Genomic DNA, 19,390 nt, shown 5'->3' on the forward strand with positions numbered 1-19,390 from the left:
GCTGGCTCTCCTATTTGAGTAACAGAAAACATCCTCTAAACCATTGTATGGAAATAAGGGAATCTTGTCACACACTAGGCTTTGACTAACTGGTGTAGTATTGCAACTTCCACTCTGACAGTTGCAATTTTCATTTGTTTCTCACTGAGACTTAAAACTCAGAAGTGCCTTGGACTGACTTTTTTTTTTTTCCTAAAGGAATTTACCAATAACTATTTTAAATAGAATTTGCTATTATTTGCTGTCTTCCTACACTTTACAGGAAATTGAAAGGGAACAAATGAATAATTTGGTAAATATAACTAGGAAAACACTTTCATATATGTGGGGTAAACTAACTGAACCATGGTCAGTGATCTTTTGGTTTTATGCAGTGGTTACTGCAATAAATGTGCTATGAGGTACATTATATTCTGAAAGCTACATTTTCTTTGGGATGACAGAGGTGTAGGTTACTGTATTATGTTGTTCTGGGAACCAAAAGGTGTTCTGCAGGGAGCTGACTGTGGCAGCACAAAGGAGAGGAAGTTGTCAGGATGTGGGCAATGTGTGCATTAATCTCCATCCTTGTATTTTTGTGGTGCACTGTTACTGTCTTACAAGTTGCAGGATTCTTTATGCTGAAAAAATTTGGGAGAGTTATGTGTCTTTTTGCTTTCATTCTCAGCCAGGTTCATGCTGATGAAAAATGAGATTTTAATGATGTCAAAATTATGGCCTGGAAATTTGATATCCAAGTCATGAAATTTGTTATGTTTGATTTAGTGAAGCAACACAGGTTTAACCTTGTCTACAATAGGTTTTTATCAAGAAAGCCAAAAAAAGTTCACACATCTCACTGACCAGATACACTTAAAACACTTTTTATTGAGAATGTATTATGAGTCAATAGTTCCTTTATGAAGCTTTCCAGAAAGTCCATTTCTGTAGTATTTTGACATGATATTGGAGGCCACAGCTCTTCATTGTAATAGAACCAGAAATTTTCTAGTGGCTGATCACTTTCTTCCATTAACTGAATTTACATCTTCAGAGGCCAACACAATTTGATTCTGAAACTTTTGAAACTAGGACCTCTACTAAGTTAAGTCAACAAGGACCTGTCCTGAGTTAGCTGTGTTAATAACTCAAACAGAAGCAGAGCACGACAGTTTTGTTAGTTCATTGATTTGACTTAATTAGCAGTTCAGCAAGAGGGCAGTAAGCCATAGATCAACTCAAATATTAAGTTTAATTCTGTGAGAAAATAACACTGTTAATAATGGCACTTAACTAGTGCTTACTTTCTAGTACACAGTATATACATATAGAAGCATACAGTACACCTTCCTGTTCAGAGGTTTACATTTAAATTATACACTTTAAGAAATAATTTAATAAACTCTTTGCAAATTCTTTTTACATCAGTAGGCTGATTTCTATCTTGCATATATACAGTATTTTATTCATATTTATTTAAATGTGAAATAGATAAGCCCCTATTTACAGTCATCAGAAACCTTCAGGTATTTGAAATGGAAAGGCCCCATTCTCGAGAACTTTGTAATTTGTCCATTAAATTTCTCTCTAGATTAAGATAACATGTATTTCCTTAAGTATTTTACTGCACTTGCTCCTCTACTCTTCTTTATATAAATATTGGAAAGCTCTCCCTTTCTGGGATACTGCTTTTTAAGAGATACCACGTGAGGGTGCTGCAATAAGTCCAGAATTTTCTTAAGAGAACAGCAGCCAGGCAGGTCCATGGCACAGTTGCTTTGAGGCAACTAATAAATCAAATTATCTCTTAAAAGAGGTTGAGTGGATACCAGTCTCGTTCATTAAATTATCAAAGTTGTTTGTATCTATGATTGCCATCACATTTAGTATTTATCAAGGATAAATGCAAACATATGTAGCTCTGTGGCAATAAAAAAAAATAGGAAAAAATCAGATTTGATATTTCAAGCGTAAATTACATAAAACCCTGTCTTTCTCCATCTCTTAAACAGCAGCTTCCATTCAAATAATTGAATAATATTTGGGTCATCATAAAGGAGTCACGCAAATGAAGTAAACATGAGTGTAGAACAGTACCAGCTATACAAGTCCAAGCATGGATGGGAACAGGAGAGAAATGGAAGTTAAATAAATGGGGCAGAGAAGTGAAAAAGATAGAGAAATTATAGAAGAGCCATGATCTGAAACTGGGAATTTAACACAGAGAGAAGGGAACAGAAATAGAAGCAACAGTCCTGTTGGAGACAGAAAGTAAGATGTCTTAAGAGAAGGAGGAAATGGAAGTAAGGAAGGAACGTGGAAGTTAAAATTGCACTTCGTGCTGCCTGTTCAGCCACACTGTTCTGGCAGTGCCCCAGTTCTGAAAGCCCCTATTCACACCAGATAAGGCAGTTCCTCCCTGCTGGAACTCCTCCTGCATAATGGGACAGAATTTCTTTAACAGATTTTACGTGAGTGATTTAATGTGGTGCATTACGAAACCTAATTTTCCTCAGACGGGAAGGAGGAATCTCTTTGCTTGACAGCTGTAGGGAAAGATTTTTTTTCTTAAGCACTTCTGTGTGGAAGTGAGTTTGAATGATCAAGATGTGCAGAAATTCATAGAAAACCTTTCAAGAGGGAAAAAAAATCAACCAAAACATCCAGCATTGTATCAGCATAGAGGCACTATAAATGAGTGTGTGAGTTGGACAGAGTGATAAAGAACAGCTTCATTCCTTAACATGGTTTTCATCAAGGGCTAAAACTGTGAAGTAAACTGATGTAGTTATGCTGGATAGTTTTTGTGTGGAGAAAACACCATAGAAGTAAGATTATTTACTGTATAGTCTTTAAGGGTTAGAAAGATTTCAATAAACTATGAAAAGTTGTTAAAAAAAGGACTAATGGAGAGTCTTCCACCAAAATGCTGACAACTTAAAGATGCTTGTGTATGAAGAAGATAAGCAAAGATGACTATGAGAAGAAATTGAGTAATGTTGAAGGGAAAAGGTATGAAAAGTCTGTTCCTCATCTGCTTTCCCCTTAGCACTTAAGCATGTGCCTCTGCTGACAGATAGGACCAGCTATCAGATGAGATTGTGCTCTAAGCAATGGAAAAGATTCAGATCTGGTTTTGCTCCATGTTTTTATTATACCTGAAGCTTGAAAAGCCACATTTTTTGCATAAAGTCACGTGGAATTTGAACTGTGCTGTGACAGATGAAGCAACAAAACAATGCTGTGGTGTTGCAGGGAGAGTAACAAAGATGTCTCATGGCCCCCAAACCAGTGGGAGAATCTCAGTTTCACTTGTACCCCTCTGTCATTAATAATGCAACAGCAGCACGGGAACAGGCAGTTCTTGGGTCAGTGCTTTGTAGTTTGTTGTTGTGGGTAATTATTTATGTGCTTCCTGCAGCATGTTTGTGGTTCTTATGTATTTCATCAAACCAGTAAAATTTGGTGATCTAGGCTGGATTTCTTCATCCCTACTGTGAAATACAGAAACTAGACTTTACTGTGTATCCAAGAATCCCATTGGGAGGCACTTCCATTTCTGGGAGGTCAGCAAAGGCTGATGCTGACTGGGATTCCTAGATATTACTCCCATTTTAAAACCTTGTATATATTGAGGAATTTTATATGGTTTCCAAACCTTTAGTGATGCCCTAGATTAAAGAGAGTTTAATTTATTTGTTGCAAACATATCCCTTGAAAATACAAACTGTTAATCATAAACATATTTATTTTTTAAGATAATTACTCTCATTACATGAACATATGTGGACCATAACACTTAGCCAGACAATCTTTACTAGTTAAATTCTGATTTAACTTTGTAAACCACTGTGTCCTTCATTTTCATATGTGGAACAAACATCTTTAGGTTCCCTTAGAATTAGTCAATAAATATTTCTGGATTCTTGAAATGTTTTAGGATGCAAACAAAGGACTGGAAAATTAAAACACATTTTTGTTAATTGTTATAGCTAGGAAAAAAAATCACTTTACCATAAACTTTAAAACAGGTTAGTTGGTGTGAGAAAATAATTTCTGAAAATGGTAAATTAGGCTTCTTTTAGAGGGGATTCAGTGATGGAGAAAGAAATTAAATAATTTAATTTATAATTAACATTTACTATTTGGGCATGTATAATTGGATCATATGATCTTCAGTAAAGATCATCTATATAATCTTCATTGAAAAAACGCTATTTACTTCATCAAGGATAGCACTATCACTTCTTTGTACAGAAAATAAGGTAATACCTTTTTCTATACAAGATACAAGGTGCTGTGTCTTCAGTCAAGACTTCAATAAACTGCTTAGTGATTTCTTCAGACAGGAAGATTAGAGACATGAAGACAGAGTTTGTAACCAGTTCAGTGCACTGAAGGTCTCAGATGTCACAGGTATTGCAGCACACTGGCCGGAGCCTCACGCGACTTCAGCAAACAACTATTTGAAAATTAAGACTGTTGCATTCAGCTGCAATGGAAGCTCCTTCCAGCCTCTTGGTTGGGACTCTTTAATGTCTCTGAGTGCCAACACAGCAGTATCACAGTCCCAAGAACACCAAGCACTGCAGTAACAGAGCACCAGGGGGGTTTGTCACACCTATGTCATGACTTGCTGTACTACTGTGCGCTCGTGAGAACACCCCTGATTCCCACAGTGTATCTTTTTAAGCAAACGTCGCAATTTGTTGGGAAAGTTTTTGTTAATATATCTGTAGAGCAGAGGCATTACAAAGCTGCTTGAGAAAGCCAAGAATTTGGATAAAATCGTGGTAAAATGCAATATTCGAATGTAATTTATATCCGCAATTCTTCCTTGCAGGTTAGTAAATGTGCTTACCAAGAGAATAACGTAATAGGGTGTCCACAGCGTGAACTGTGTGCAGACTGTGGCAATCAAAAGCCTGTGCACTGACGGATCCAACCGCCCAGTGTCTTGATCCAGTGGCGTGGCCTCTTTGCGTATCCGCAGGATTAACGTGAGCGCGTAGAGTACCGCGATGGCGGGCACGACGTACCCGATGAACACCATGATGGCATCCGCTGCCTCTTGGTTCTGCATCTTGGAGCACTCAATTATTTTGGTGGACACGTGATTGCAGACGTAGAACAGGAGAGATGAAAAACTCGTCAGCATGGCACCGCCCCAGATGAACCCACAGACGTGTTTGGTGTTGTACACGCTCGACATGTAAGTTCTGGGGAGAGCGCGTTCGATGTAGTAGTCCAGACTGAGCAGTGTCGTAGAGTACATTGTAACTAAGGACGAGACGTTGAATAAAATAAGAAAGGTAATATAAACTTCATTGTTGGAATTCCAGATGGCCCATTTTGTGTTGGCAACACCTAGAAGGTACATTGGTGCCAGAGCGTTGATGATGAGACCAGCGATGGCAATGTTGACAAAGTAAACATCTGGCATAGTCATGGTAGCTTTGTTGTAGAGGTTAACTAGGACCAGCAAGCCGTTGTAACAAAGGCCAATTGGGAAACATATAATGAGGTAGAGTAGGGAAAAGATGGACAGTACAAGGTCGAAGTCATGGCAGAGATGCTGGTCCTCACTGTTCTCAGTACTGTTGATTAAGGCTTCACAGCTCCACATAGTGATTTTAACTTTTGTGTCTTCTTTGCTGGTTACCAGCTTTTCTGTAGAGAGAAAAATAGTGAAAGTGTTGTTGAAACATTATATTGTAAGTGAAATGCAGTACAGTGTGAAGAAAACATTTTAAACTTGAAGATTATATGCATCACATAGCTGACCTTGTTAGTCTAGGAGAAAGTAATCCGTGATTCAAAATTTTGTGAGACTAGTAAAGTTCTAACTGAAGTTCTAATGTCCTGAAGTTCTAACTGAAATGAAATTGGTTGCAAATGAGTTGATACAGGACACTCAACAGAAGTAAATTGTAAACTGTCTATAATTTCTGATGTAGTACATATGAATATTAGCGCAATGGTATTTTTAAATTATCAAACAGTACCTTGTATATAGCTAGTAATATAGAAGGGTAACTGCTGAAGAATGGAAGGATATAAACTGAAGCACAAATCTTTGTAATAAGATGGAGAATAGAGTTCTCTGAGGTGTTAAATAAGCTTTCCATTGAAAAGATGGTTTCTTGGGAGGCACATCCAAGGCAGTATGGTGGATGTGTACTGGATCACTGATAAAACTGACAAAAACTAGAGGAACTGGGAAGTGAGATGAAAGATTTAGGTTTTTTTAATAGGTCAGTTTGTATTCAGACTTCCAACCTATGACCATTTAGTTCTGAAAAAAAAACAATGGACCTCTGTAGTCCAAGGAACCTAATATCAGGGCAGCCTGATTTTCAAAAAAGGCAAGAGTTAGCTATCATTTCCTCTCAAAATAGCATGAATTCTTTAAAGTATGCTACTATCAGTTCTTATCCAGCCATCTTTACTTTATGGTCAGTAAAGAGATAACGTTTTAACTGAAATAACTGAACTTCAAAGCAATTGTGAAAAGTCTCTTTCCAAAATGCAGAAATAAGAAATAACCTCTAAAGTACAACTCAAAACCTGCACTTAAAATCACAGTTATGATTCCTGCCAGCTCATTTCTGGGCCAGTGGTGGAGTTTATGCAGCAGGTGATTTCCCATGTACTCCGACACTGTCACACACTCCTGTGGTTTTTTGCACACTTCCCTTTCAGCACGTACAGAAAAGTGTAAGCACACATACCTGCATTCTTTCCAGAGAGAGAGAGCAAGATTTAATCAAATCCCCAATAAACATTGTGCAATGAAAATGAATGTTACTAGACAACATGCTATACTCCGTGAACCATATGGCTGAATTACACAGCGTGGGGTTTGTAAGCATATGAATACATGGGTGCATCTCTCTAGTGCTAATTCTTTGACACTTCAGTCACAGTACAGAATTTGTCCCAAAATCACGTCAACTTTCATGATTTATTTCCCACTGCAGTTGTTTTGTGTACATTTTTCTTCTAAATACCATAAGCTGTGCCAGAAATCAGGCTAAAAATACAGTCATTTTAGCTGGGCAAGCAAATTTTTATTCCATTGTCCTATACCGGCTTTCCTCAGAGAAGTGACTTCTGTGGCAGCAGTACCAGCTGCAGTTCTGTTGTTTTCAAAGCCTGTTTTCACCTTTGTGGGAAAACTTACTTTTTTGGTTCACTTTCTCAATTCAGTTTTTTAGCTATAGTACTGCATATGATTGGACTGTATCATATCTTTACGTTGTCTTTCCATCCTCATGCTATTTTTGAGCACTGAAAACAACCCAGTTTGTTTTCAGGAAGCATCTGTTGTTTTAAGTTTTTAAGAAAGAAAAAGCAAAGCTGTTTTTTGCGCAGCTGAAGGGAACCAAAACTACATTGAACTGTTATGACTTGATTCAAGCAAAGCAACAGACTGGAACCAGATATTGCAAATATATGCATTATGGTGAGTGCAAGGGTGACTAAGCACAGGCATGGATACAATCACGTAATTCCATTATGTAGGTTTATCCTTAAGCATGTAGCTTTGATTACTCCAGACTGAATTACATCAGCCACAGAGTAACTTGCCTGTATATTGTCTCAGAAGATCAACAGTCTTTGCTACCACACTTTGTATTTTACAGAGCAGGGGGATGTCTGGTTTCACAAGTGTTTTTAGTAACTACCCCTTTTTTCTTTACATAGTTTAACACGATTCTGTTTCAATGAAATAGCGATAGAAACGGCAGGTGATTCTCTGTGTTAAATAGTCATCTGACGAAAATTACAATATTTACATCTGAAATGAGCAACAATAAAATCTAAATAGAAATATTTCCGTAAGAAATTTTGTTGATGACTTTTAAGTTACCAGGTGAGCTATTTTTGCCACTAATGCCGAAATCACCCATGTTTAATGGTCACTTACCGGCGAAGGCACTGAACCTGTTTGCTGTGCTGTGCAGGCCCAGCTCAGCATTTCTCACCCAGCCCTCTCTTTTGTCATTTTTAAAGGCAGTTTTGCCGTCACAGTTTTACCGTGTCCGGGTAAGTCCTTGCGATCCCTGAACGCAGCTTGACTCGCTCAGTCTAAGCTGACCCCCTTCCCTCTCCGGTCACAAGGAGCTCTGCCTGCAGTCCCAGGTTGACTCTGTTGCATAAGTGAACGCTGCAGCCTCTTGTTTACAGTGGCCTGACTCGGCCGGCCGCGGCACTTCCCAGGTTCTCCTTGCTTTTAGACCCGGGATCAGGTTGAAAAGGAAAGCCGGCCGTGGGCAGGGAGCGGGGAGCGCTCCGCGCCCGCTGCCGCTTTCCGCGCCCGCCTTCCCACGGCGCGGCGCCGCGCTCCGCAGCCTCTTACCTTCCCTTCACATTGGCATTCCTCCGAGCCGCATTCCCGAGGAAGGAAGCCGGCCGCGAGGCCCCGGCGTGGTTCTCCTTGGGAACATGGTGCTGGCCGTGCCAGCGCCCGCCTGGGCGCTGCTGCCTGCGCTGCACTTGTTTTTGCTCTATAAGTTACTCACAAGTTTCTGCTTGGCTTGGCAGCCGCCTGGCCCCTCCCTTTCCCTGTTTACAGCCAGTTTCAAGAAGTGAGAGGCTCCGGTCGGAGCTGTGTTGGATCCAGCTCGCTTTTGTAGTCTCTGGGTTTCAGATTTACTGCTTAAAATACACGGGGCTGCCGGAGCACGCAGGTTTGTCGTGGTATTGTCATCGGCGCTGGGGGTCTCTGGGGACGCTGCAGAGGCTGTGCCATTCCCTGCGACTGCAATCAACAGCCCCTGGTTCAAGAGCGTGGGGTTTATTTTTAACCCGGGATGAGAATGTGTAGCTTTGAGGTTTCAGTTTTATAGGCAATATATCCTGAACAATCGGTATTTAAAAAATTCCCGTGCTACAAAGTGCACAGGTGCTTGTGGTGCTGGCAAACATGAGCCAGCTTGTAGCACAAGGTAGGAAGAAAAGTTTCTGAGTGTTTAATTTGAATTTGGAGGTTGTTTTGGTGTTGTGAAAAGGCATTACGACATGACCCTCATTTTGTGAGGGTGTTATGGGGTTCAGTTCTGCTTCCTTTTTTAAAAAGTTGATTGCTCTCAAGAGTGTTTGTGTGTCACTCACAGTTAATGGATGTGAGAGTATATATTTTCTACAACTTTAAAATGCATCATTTCTCAAAAGAGTTTTTGAACTGTAGGTTGATAATTTATCCCATTCTGAGTTTTGTATTGTGGTTGTTCTGTTGTTTATACGTAAACTCCTTGGACTAATGAAATAAAGTTAGTACCTTTGAAGTGTGTTTTTAATCGATATCACCAATCAAAACAGTGTTGCCTTGCTTTCTCAAAATAATTTGTCATATTTTTACAAATTTGCAGGCTTTATTCCATAGCAAATAAACACCAATGCAAAACTCCTTCATATAAAATTAAGCAGGTGTTTATGGAATAAATACCAGAAGAACACTAAAAATGGTTACTGAGTTTGAGTTCTATCTGACTGCAGTTGGATTTTTTGGGTTGGATTTTTTTAAGTAAGGTCTGTCTGTGCTGCTTGGTTTGTATTTAAAGGTTCATTATCAGTATGTAAAACCACTGCAACTCCCAAATGGCAGAAATTTCCTACGGTCCTGTTTGATACATTGTCCACAGACAGAATTGTAAATGTGCTGTGGATAACTCCATATTACAAACTGTGGCATCAAGTGTTTGTTGCCTCAAAACTTTAGAAGGACTTTCATCATCAGAAGTTGACGGGAGAAACAGCAAAGTAGGAAAGGTATTTGTGTAGAAGTACTTTTAGAGTGCTGATACTTGGCCAAAAGCCAATTTCTTTACACTCCATTAAAGCTGAAGGTGGTTTTATTTAGATACAAATTTGCATAAGGTACTTAAGAAAAAACTTCTTAAAACACAGCAGGAAAAGTTGAGAGTGCTTTGTGGCAAAGATTATTTTAGAAAAGATGCATGAAACGAACTTTAATTAATGAGAAAGAAACAAAGTGCTGCTCAGTTTTATTACAGAGTCCATAGCTGCAGTCAGGTTTTTTTCAGGCATTTTCATTCATAATGCAGCACTAAGTTGCAGAGCAGGTTGGGTCACAGTTTGAAGCATGACCATTCTACACTCAGATTATTTTATTTGACTTAAAGACCCCAAACCTTTATCCAGCTGCAGCACTGTCTGATTTTTTTTGTTTATACGATAAATGGTTTATCTACTTGCTTGCTCTGTTATCATCTATATGTTAGGTAGCTCTTACCTAGTTTATCTGACCTCTGAATATGTGTTTTCACAAGCTCTAATATCATTATAAACTGTACATAGCTAATAAAGCTGGTGCCAGCAAGGCAAGTCTCTAAAAAGGCCTAAGACTCGTACCTTCATCATGTTTTCTTGAGTTCCCACAGGATCTCTTAATTCCTACAAACTGAAACACAAAGGTGCTGCCTAAGGGAAGGCTGGGCCCTATGTAGAGCTTTGCTGGACAGCACAGATTTGCTTTAGATCTAGACTGAGAAAACTAAAAATCTTGGCCAGAAGTGCTGCATTTATACATAAACCATGACTTCATAGACTGTCAGCTCCTCATGAGGGTTTGAAAGTTTTTGAAAGTGTCGTGCTAAATATTACTTATGGATTAGTTCTTAAAACTTTAAATAGTGAATGATCAATATTTCTGGAAGAAAACAAACCTGCAATTAGCTGTACCTCAAGGGGAACATTCTCTGAACTCTCAAGTGCGAGAGGATGAAGTGTCACACTGCTGTTATGTCTCAGCCTGGGTAACATGACATTTCTTTAGGCTTACTAGCTTATGTACATACCATAGGGATTAACAGAAAATATGTTGGCTGGATATACAGAAAAATAAAACTTGATTGCCCAGGTTAGATGTGAGGGGCAAGAAAATGCAGCAGTGCAGGCAAGTAGGTTTCAGAATATATTTTCCTCATGCAATTGCTGAGTTGGTGCTGTTTATAATATAATGATACAGCTCAGATAAAATGCTTTTAACATGAGTAGAGAAGAAAATCCTGCTTGATACTGGGGGCTGGGCTGAAAAACAGGCCCCTTCCAACCCTATCATTTTATGTCTTTGTGGCGCAACCATTGACCAGTTTGGCGGGTGGTAAGTTTGTAATTGATATCGGCTCCATTTGTAACCTGGTTACTTCAGTGCAATGCAAGGTGAAAGAAGGCACAACTAAATAGTAAGAGTAACTGATACAAAGTAGCACTGAATATAAGTCTGTCTTGGATGCTTAAAAAGGAACAGATTAAAAAGCAAGAGTAGGTCAGTTGGAAGAGAGGGAGCAAGGAGTTGGCCACCCCGGCAGGTGAACTAGTGGAAGAGCATGGTCCCACTGATTTCACCCTTCACTAGGCTCAGGGTTTAGAAAACCCTCTCCCTTTGCAGTATAACTTGCTTTAGTAGCGGCAAAACAATAATTAAAAACAAAACCCAAGGAACCTTTGACTCACACAACCCAACTCTTGCCTACTCCAGCTTCATTCTGCACAATTTGAGTGCCCATTTCCACCTTTATAGCTTATTGCCTCCCCTTGGGCCAGCGTTATTTCTTAAATGTTCCTTCTGTCCAGGCATGAATTCTTGTGTACATTTCCTTGTTGTTGAAAGAAGTCTTGCATTTCACATCTGCCTGGCTCTTGCTTTCCTCTTTATCTCTCCCTGATGACTCCTTTACAGTTAAAGTTGCACCTCCCACCATTATTTGCTCATACGACACACTTACGGTATCACACTCGACTTATGACAGGGTTTCCAAGTACTCTTTCACTTCTACTTCTCTTGTTATTTTCCTATGGGACATCCCAGGCTTTTCTTAGGCATGTTGAGTCAACAGGAAAAAGTACATTGTCAGGAACTATAAGGATGTATTTCTGTTCCATGTGGGATGAGTACAGAGATACCCATGTTTCTGAAACTGTTCTTTGCCCTTTGCTCATCCCTTGAGGTTGCTCACTCTGCTTTTCTAGAAATTCTGACTATTTTTTGTCTTCAGAGCACTTCAAAGCTTAGCTCCTTCCTGTGACCTTCTTTATTGTTCCACATACGTTGGCAACCTCTGCCACTTGTTTATCCTTTCATTCTGTGAGCACCATCTTAGTGGTAAATCATCTGCATAGCAGCTGCCTGGTCCTTCAGATCCCACTTGTGCCATGATAATCTGCTTACTGTCCCTGGCCTCTTGGGAACCTAAATAGATGCACTTTTTTCCCCCTGTTTTGATGTTTTGGTGTTGTTGCTAAATATATAAATAATATAAGGTAAAGGTATTAACATAATATAACTGTTAACAGTGTCAGCTGCACACTTTGTTGCTATTTAGACTGTTCAGCTCTTTGGAATCTGAGTTCATGTAAGGCCACATCAGAAGTAAGTCTCTGCAAATTGCTGTCACAGGTCACTAAGCATCAACAAATGAGTTCAGATGTTCTTTTGGTTGGAAAGAAAGAGGAAAACTTGATTTTAGGTTATGGCAACTGTTTTTTAAAATGTGCATCTTCTCTAGTAGGTTAGATCTACAGAACTTTCTTCTGTTTTCAGAGTTCATTGAGGATTGCTCAGAACAACGTGTGTACCCCTCAGACATGGATAACTGTATTTGCTTCAGTTTCTCTTCCACCCCTCAATATTTAAGCAGCTTAAAGCTTATGAGAACAGATAATGTACTCCAATAAAGAAAGACAAAAAAGATCACCTACTCTGGAAACCATAATAAAAACTGCCAAGTGGTGTTTTTAAGAGCCCTTTAGATCTGTTGGAGAGACTCACTGTGACAGTGGTCTGGAAGGTTCTAATAACCCAGTGCTACAGGGTCAAAGTTCTGTGGAGAGGAGATAGTCCAGTGTTAGGGCCCCTAAAGATTCATGTGGAAGGAATCCCATGTTCAGACACAGATATTATCTGCCAGGCACATCTGCCACTCTGGATAAATCCTCCTCTTTTTGTGCTGTTTGTTTCTTTGCAGTGGAGCCTCTGCAGGGGTTCTGTTGCCAGTGGCTGTGCTCTCCTGGCAGCTGCTCAGGAACGGGGCTCTGCCTGGGTTAACTCTATAAACTCAATCGTGTTTTGATAAGTTCTCTCAGTGTCCCAGTATCAGATGAGTGTGACTGCTCTCCTGCTCCACCTCTTCCCGACTCCAGCTTTATCACTGAATTCTGTAAGAGCCTCTAATATGGAAAACATGACATATCGTTTCTTTTTTAGTGTTTATGTGCAGCAAAAAAGAATTCACCTTAGAGTGAACAGTGCAGCTCTTAATACATCATGTTACGTGTGGTGGGTTAAGGTTTCACTGCTGCAAAAGGTGAAATACCTTATTTTTGTGCAGTTCTTCAGATGGGGATTCCATCAGGCAGAATGAATTTATGCAATGGTTACTTCTATTCACCTACAGGCAGCTTCACTGCCCGGGTTCCTGAAATGAGATACAATTTTGAGATGCCCAAATAGCCACTAGGTAATACTTTTTTTAAAAAACCTGAGTTATATGCAAAACAAAGCCCCTGTAATTTTCCTAGTATTCATATTTGCTTCCAGTAACTTAACGGTGTATTAAATAACAGGAATAATTTGAATGAATGTGGTATTAGAAAATCAGCTTACATAAGGTGCTTTGGGTTCTGGACTTTATAAAGTTGACCAGTTGGAATACAAGAAGTGACAGCTTTTAATCATCAGCAGAGTACACAGCACCATTCAGAGTGCTGAACAGCCAGTTAGCACTGCTGCAGTTCTGGGCTGTGTTGTCAGAGCCCTTAGAAGCTGATTTTGATGCAGCTATCCTCTTTTAAAGCTAAGTGGCAACAAACTTAAATAAAATTCAGTGTCAAGGTGACTGAGAGTTGCTATGTATATATATTATTTTTTTTTAACTGAACCATGGAAACCAAATTAAAAAATAAAATGTCAGTTTCTTGTAGAGCACACAAGAAAATATTTTCGTTCAGTTTAAAAGTGAATGTAAGTTGCAGATTCTTTTCATATGAAATATTTCAACTCAGTGGATCTAACAAGGGTTACATGGACCTTCAGAAGGCTGAAGTTGTGATGCTGATGTTCAGAACAGCTGGGACTTGGTAGATTTACACAGTAGACACACTTTATCCCACTGGTTTTTGTTAAAGTATTTAGTTCATTTATTCTGTTTTAAGGAATTGAATACACTAGGTGGCCAATATCATTAAAGAATCTTTCTTAAATGATAATCATCAGTGTTTAACTCTAGGGGGTTTTGCCCCCAGTATGTACAGACACTTAAACTGGAGGGCAACAAGTCAGTTAATAGTGGTTTGAGGGGGAAATTGTTTATGAAGCTTATATGTTCCTTTTTTTGTATAAAGATTATCAGATCATGAAGACTAATTTAAAACTTTCTGCTAAGGCCTTTTTATTATTTGAGAAAATATAAGATTACAGGGCAGTTTTATGGTAAAATTGTTTCTCCAGGGAATTTCTTTAAATCATAGGTGCCACATTTGCACCTCTTACAAAACAGCAAGCGCCCAGATTTCTGCATTTCCAGCATTTTGGAGCTGCTCAGGTTCCAGGTAAGGAATGTCTGTACTTCTGGTTTATGTAAATCAGCATCACTCCAGTAAAGAAGATTCTCACCAGTCAAAATTAATGCAAATTATGCCAATGCTAGGCATTGCAGACTGAATTTATTCCAGGAAAAGAGTGTCAAAGGTGCATGGACTGTGCTGGAATTACTCTGTAAATGAGCTGGCACAGTGAGCTGGCAGGGTGGAAACAGCAGCTCTTATCTTCCCCCACTGTTTGTCAGCTCAGGGCTCGTGGCAGGGAACACTGCTGAAATTTGGCAGCACGGAAACATTCCCCACAGATATTTTGGTGCCAGTTGCAAAGACTGACAGGAGGCACAGATGGTACTTTTCCTGGAAACTATAATGTAATGCTGTTTCCTATTAGAAACATCGGCGAAAGCTGACCCAGTGACTTATCAGCAAGACATCATGTTGGCTGTGTAGGAAACTGTTGTGGAACACACTCTGACTGCAGGGACCAGGTTTCCAGGAAATGCAGAAATATTGACATAGTCCTGTATCAGATAACATACACAGGAATTAGTACAAAAATGGTTTGAGTTTTAGAGTTTGAAGGGAAAAATCGTCCCTCAGCAGATTTGCACTAAAGCTGAAATGACTTCAAAATTTGTCACATCCGTTGGAGATAAACATATCTTTCTGTTAATTGTCAGCAAGCCCGAGACATCTTGTTCCTGACACTCCTGTGGCTTTTCGTTTCCACTGCTTGGTGAAGGAAATAGCAGTTTCTAGCTGCCTCCTGGATGAACTTGAACAATTACTGATTACATCTTATTCCATTTATAATGTCTGAAAAAAAATCCTTTAACTTTACATTCTAGGGGGTCCAAGTATAATATTAATACTGATCTAAGGTTATTATTAGACTGCAAGATTTGGAGAAGGGGCTTGCAATTAATTAAGAGGCATCTTACAGATGTGAATGGGCTCTGACTTGTCCATGTACTGCTTGTCATGTGTCACTCCTCACTGTACTTTATCAGTGACAGGGTTTTTTACCCCTTAGTCATCAAAATTTTCTCCCAATAAACCTGATTTCTTATAGGGCTCCCCATTGCAGCCATATGTATATATGAAACCTGAAAAAGCCAGGAATAACCTTTAGCACTTTCTGTTCTGGGATGCTGGCAAAGGGTTTGACAGGTTTAAGTCTTTGATGATTTGATTTGAGTCCTTGGCCATCCTTTCACAGGTCTGTGGGTGTGGAGACTTCCTTAGATACTCCTAAAGGATGTTGTTTTTCCAGCCCAGTATGAGGCTGGGAAAATGTTTCCAAGGGCAGAAAAACCCAAGTAGTACTAGGGGAAGAAATGAGCAAAGGAGTCTGAGAGCTCTGTAAACCAGGATTCTTTAAACCTAAAGCTTCCCTCTTCAAAAACATCTGTACCTGTAGCCACCTGTTATCCACATTATGTCCGTTCCACGGTACTTTGGAAAGCCGTGGTTAGGATTTGTACAAATCCCTGGGACTACAGCCAAGTAAATGGCATGGAAATAAATACTAGTGCTTACTAATTGCAGTGTATTGATTCACGTGCTGCACAGCAATCACTTCTTTAAAAAATGTGAACAGGTTTTTTTGTAGAGATTTTTTAGTGTCCTTGGTAGGTAACACGCTGCTTTAAAAGTCTTGTACACCCCAGGAAGCCAGCACGACTTCTGTAGCAGATTTGTTACTGCAGGAGCCTCCATATATAAAATTATATTGGGTTTGCATGGCAAGGTGTTCAGTTTTATTTCTCATTACCCTACTCTAATTTGATTGGTAATAAATTAAATTAATTTTTCTGTAAATTGAGTCCATTCTGCTCAGGATGGTAATGGGTGAGTGCTCTGTCCCTGTCCTTCTCTTGACCCATAAGCCTTTAGTTATGTTTTCTCTCCCTTGTCCAGCTGACAAGGGGAGCAATAGAGCAGCTTTGGTGGGCACCTGGTGTCCAGCCAGGGTCAGCCCACCTCAAAAATAAATATATAATCTGCTTCCTCCTGTGCTAATGAGTGGAAGCCTGAGGAGTAATTAGTTTGTCACAGAGCCGGTTTCTTAGTAATGATTGATAAATGGATGTTTTTACAGAGCCCACACAGGCACTGGGTGCTTATGAACAGTAAAGCATAGTTTGCAGGGAGGTCACTGGAGCCTGCTAGTCTGTCCTCAATTAAATGAGCCATACTTGTTGTAGCTGTTGTGGAAAATATGCAGAATATTCTGATAATCTCTTGTCTGATGTTCGGAGCCTGCACACGCGAGTTCAAATGAATCGTTCTGAAGTGCAGATCACAAACATTGATGTCCACATGAATCACTTTGTCCAGACTCTTGATTAACTTTTTTGCATCATTTCAGAATCAGCCCAGCTTCTGTAGAAAGCCATGGAATTCTGCTCGGGCTGAAGTGATGGGGCCAATCAGACACGTGAAGGATGTGATGCCCGTATGACAAATAGGGTGCTGCCTTTTGTGCTGCTTTAGCATTTGTATAAGAACAACATAAAGTTCAGCTGACAGAGCCCTAAGGGAAAGTAGGTGTTCTGCTACATACAGTAGAAAACAGATTTGCAAATATCACGGTGATTAGTGTAGTCAAAAATGCTTAGGGAGGCTCTAAAGGCCAGCAGTTGTTCTGCTTATTCAAAGCTTCTGCTGAAAGCAGTTAGGAAATTTTTGGTGCTTTGTAGTTTGCCTTTGGCTTACCTTCTCTTATAATATAAATGAAAATGCAATTTAATTGTGAATAATTAGTTAATTAGTTACTGATGTGTCTTTTTATCTGCTTTGCAGTAGTATTTCACAGTATAGTTTGCTGTGTGTTTATTACTATGCTACAAATAAAAGATTCACAAAGATCTCACTTTCATTGAGAACTTTTTTCTCTGTTAAAGGCTAACTGGATTAACTTTTGATCAATTCCTCTGCTATACTTCTGCTCTAGTACAGCTTCTAGATTTAATATACAGGAACATTTAGATCTTGTATATTCGGAGTGATTAATAAAAACCGTAAAAGCACATAGTCATTACATAAACAGTAAGTGAGAAATCCAACCTAATGTGCATGAAAATTGATATGCATAAGAAAAGCCACTGAACCTTTCTTTTAGCCAACCAGATAAAAGTGGGAGCATGACAAATTCAAACAATAATGTTTTTCCTAAAGAACTGTTACCTACAACCCAAACACTGTTTTCTAACGATGGCACTATTCATTCACTGATCAGAGGTTTATATGCATTAGTGCAAAGTGTTTCTAGGCTCTTTAAAAAAAAATGAAATCTAAAAGGAGAAGTGCTAAAAACCCTCACCTGGTAGGCTCTGCCTTGCTGTCCCTTGACGGCCGGCAGAAACATTTTGGCCCCTCAAGTCGGACCCTTTCCCAGGAGAGCTCAGCAGAACCTCCAGTCTCTCATTCCTCCGGCAGGAGTGAACAATGGCAGAGCTGGGGAAGCGGCGCTGCCCTCGGCGGTGGCACCGGGCTCTGACACATGTGACCGCCCCGCACATCCCTGCACATAATCCCTTAAGCCTCGGCCGCACGCGAAAACAAGGGTCTGATCCTGCCATAGGGACGGCCCTGTGCCCCCTGTCCCTGGTTGGGAAAAGGGTTTGGAGAGGTCTTTTTTTTTTTTTTTTTTTTTTGGACGAGCTGCGGTTCGGGGAACGGTTCAGCCTTTTGGGGTCGTTACCCAACGGGAGTAGCTGTTCTGCAAAGCTGTGCGTGTTAACAGGGTAACAGACCCAGAGCAAAATAAGCCAAGATGGCAAAAACATTCTGTTAGCAATTTCTGATTTTCTTTAGAGCTACTCATCACAGCTGTGTTTGCCAGGAGCCATATCCCTGCCCACCTCTGAAGCACAACGCTGTTTAGCAAAAGCCTGTAACATCCACTTGGCCTCTGGAGAGTTTAGACAGTAACCAGCATTAGGCTGAAAAAGAGCCAATGTGTGCTTTAAAAAGTACTTTACTGTAAGCCTCAGAATTCTTTTAAGCATTCAGAAAGAACATTTTAATTGGGGAAGAAAAAAACATGTAAGGAAAATGCTACTGCTCTATCTTCTTAGTTTAATGAGAAGGTAGGTAAGTGTAAATTCTTTCCATTTGAATAGAAACTGTGTAATATCATGATTCTCTCTACTTAGCTTGAATACAAATAGTCCTTAAATAATTTGCCTTTTTAAACTGTAATGTAAAATTAATTTATGTGTTTTCCTTCCTCCTCAAAGCAGCAAAGTTTAATATATGATTTTACTTATCGACCAAAAAGGAGTTGACCCATAAAATGAAAGAAGAATTTGTCATTCATGTTAGTATGTGTGTTTCTTTAAATGTATGTAATATAACTGTATTTTCTTATTTTATACCATTAGTTGCATATTTTTATTCTTACGGTATCTTAGAGGCTAAGTACCATGGGACTGTAAGACAGACTCTAAGCCACCTGAGAACTTTTTGAGTGTCAGTATTTATGATCTAAGTATTTGCTTAGTTCAGTTATTTTTTTTGTTCCTTTTGGCTATGCTTCTATTGTTCCTATTAAAGTTAAAGCCCCCCCAAGTCTCTATTTACAACCTCTATGACACAGAGGCTCTGTTTGTAAGTCCCAAGTTAGTATTTTCCATTAGATTCTCTATTGTTGGAGACTGGTCAAATTATTAAATAAACAAGTACCTCTTTAATCTCAGAAGTAACATTTCTTTGAGGAGACAATGGGGGGTAGCCCAGGATTATGCTTTTTCCTTTTTTTTTTTTTTTTTATGGTTTATAGTATTTCATACTTATCACTCGTTTGGATAAGCTGTTATGTATGGTTTGTATTTTGAAACAC

The 19,390-nt window shown here is 39.4% G+C and overlaps 2 protein-coding genes across 6 annotated transcripts in view; one reads left to right on the forward strand and one right to left on the reverse strand.

Moving 5' to 3' along the window:
* CUNH7orf50 (chromosome unknown C7orf50 homolog) overlaps positions 1 to 19,390 on the forward strand; it is a 115,919-nt gene that overhangs the window by 37,027 nt on the left and 59,502 nt on the right. The window lies entirely within an intron of this gene.
* Positions 848 to 19,390, reverse strand: part of GPR146 (G protein-coupled receptor 146) — a 49,744-nt gene continuing 31,201 nt past the window's right edge. The window contains exons 1-2 of one of the 5 annotated variants that reach the window (XM_018067310.2): positions 17,870 to 18,112; positions 848 to 5,649 (exon numbers count right to left, since the gene is read on the reverse strand). In XM_018067310.2, the coding sequence (XP_017922799.1) occupies positions 4,601 to 5,649; positions 17,870 to 18,068 (1,248 nt within the window). In that variant the 5' untranslated portion in view covers positions 18,069 to 18,112 and the 3' untranslated portion in view covers positions 848 to 4,600. Of the gene's footprint in view, positions 5,650 to 7,909; positions 8,224 to 8,341; positions 8,797 to 13,030; positions 13,422 to 17,869; positions 18,113 to 19,390 lie in introns of those variants that run through there. The other 4 variants (XM_008928036.3, XM_018067315.2, XM_018067312.2 and 1 more) reach the window with 4 other exon arrangements.

Source organism: Manacus vitellinus, unplaced genomic scaffold, assembly GCF_001715985.3.
Source record: "Manacus vitellinus isolate BGI_N305 unplaced genomic scaffold, ASM171598v3 scaffold_12_pilon, whole genome shotgun sequence".
Classification (NCBI taxonomy): domain Eukaryota; kingdom Metazoa; phylum Chordata; class Aves; order Passeriformes; family Pipridae; genus Manacus; species Manacus vitellinus.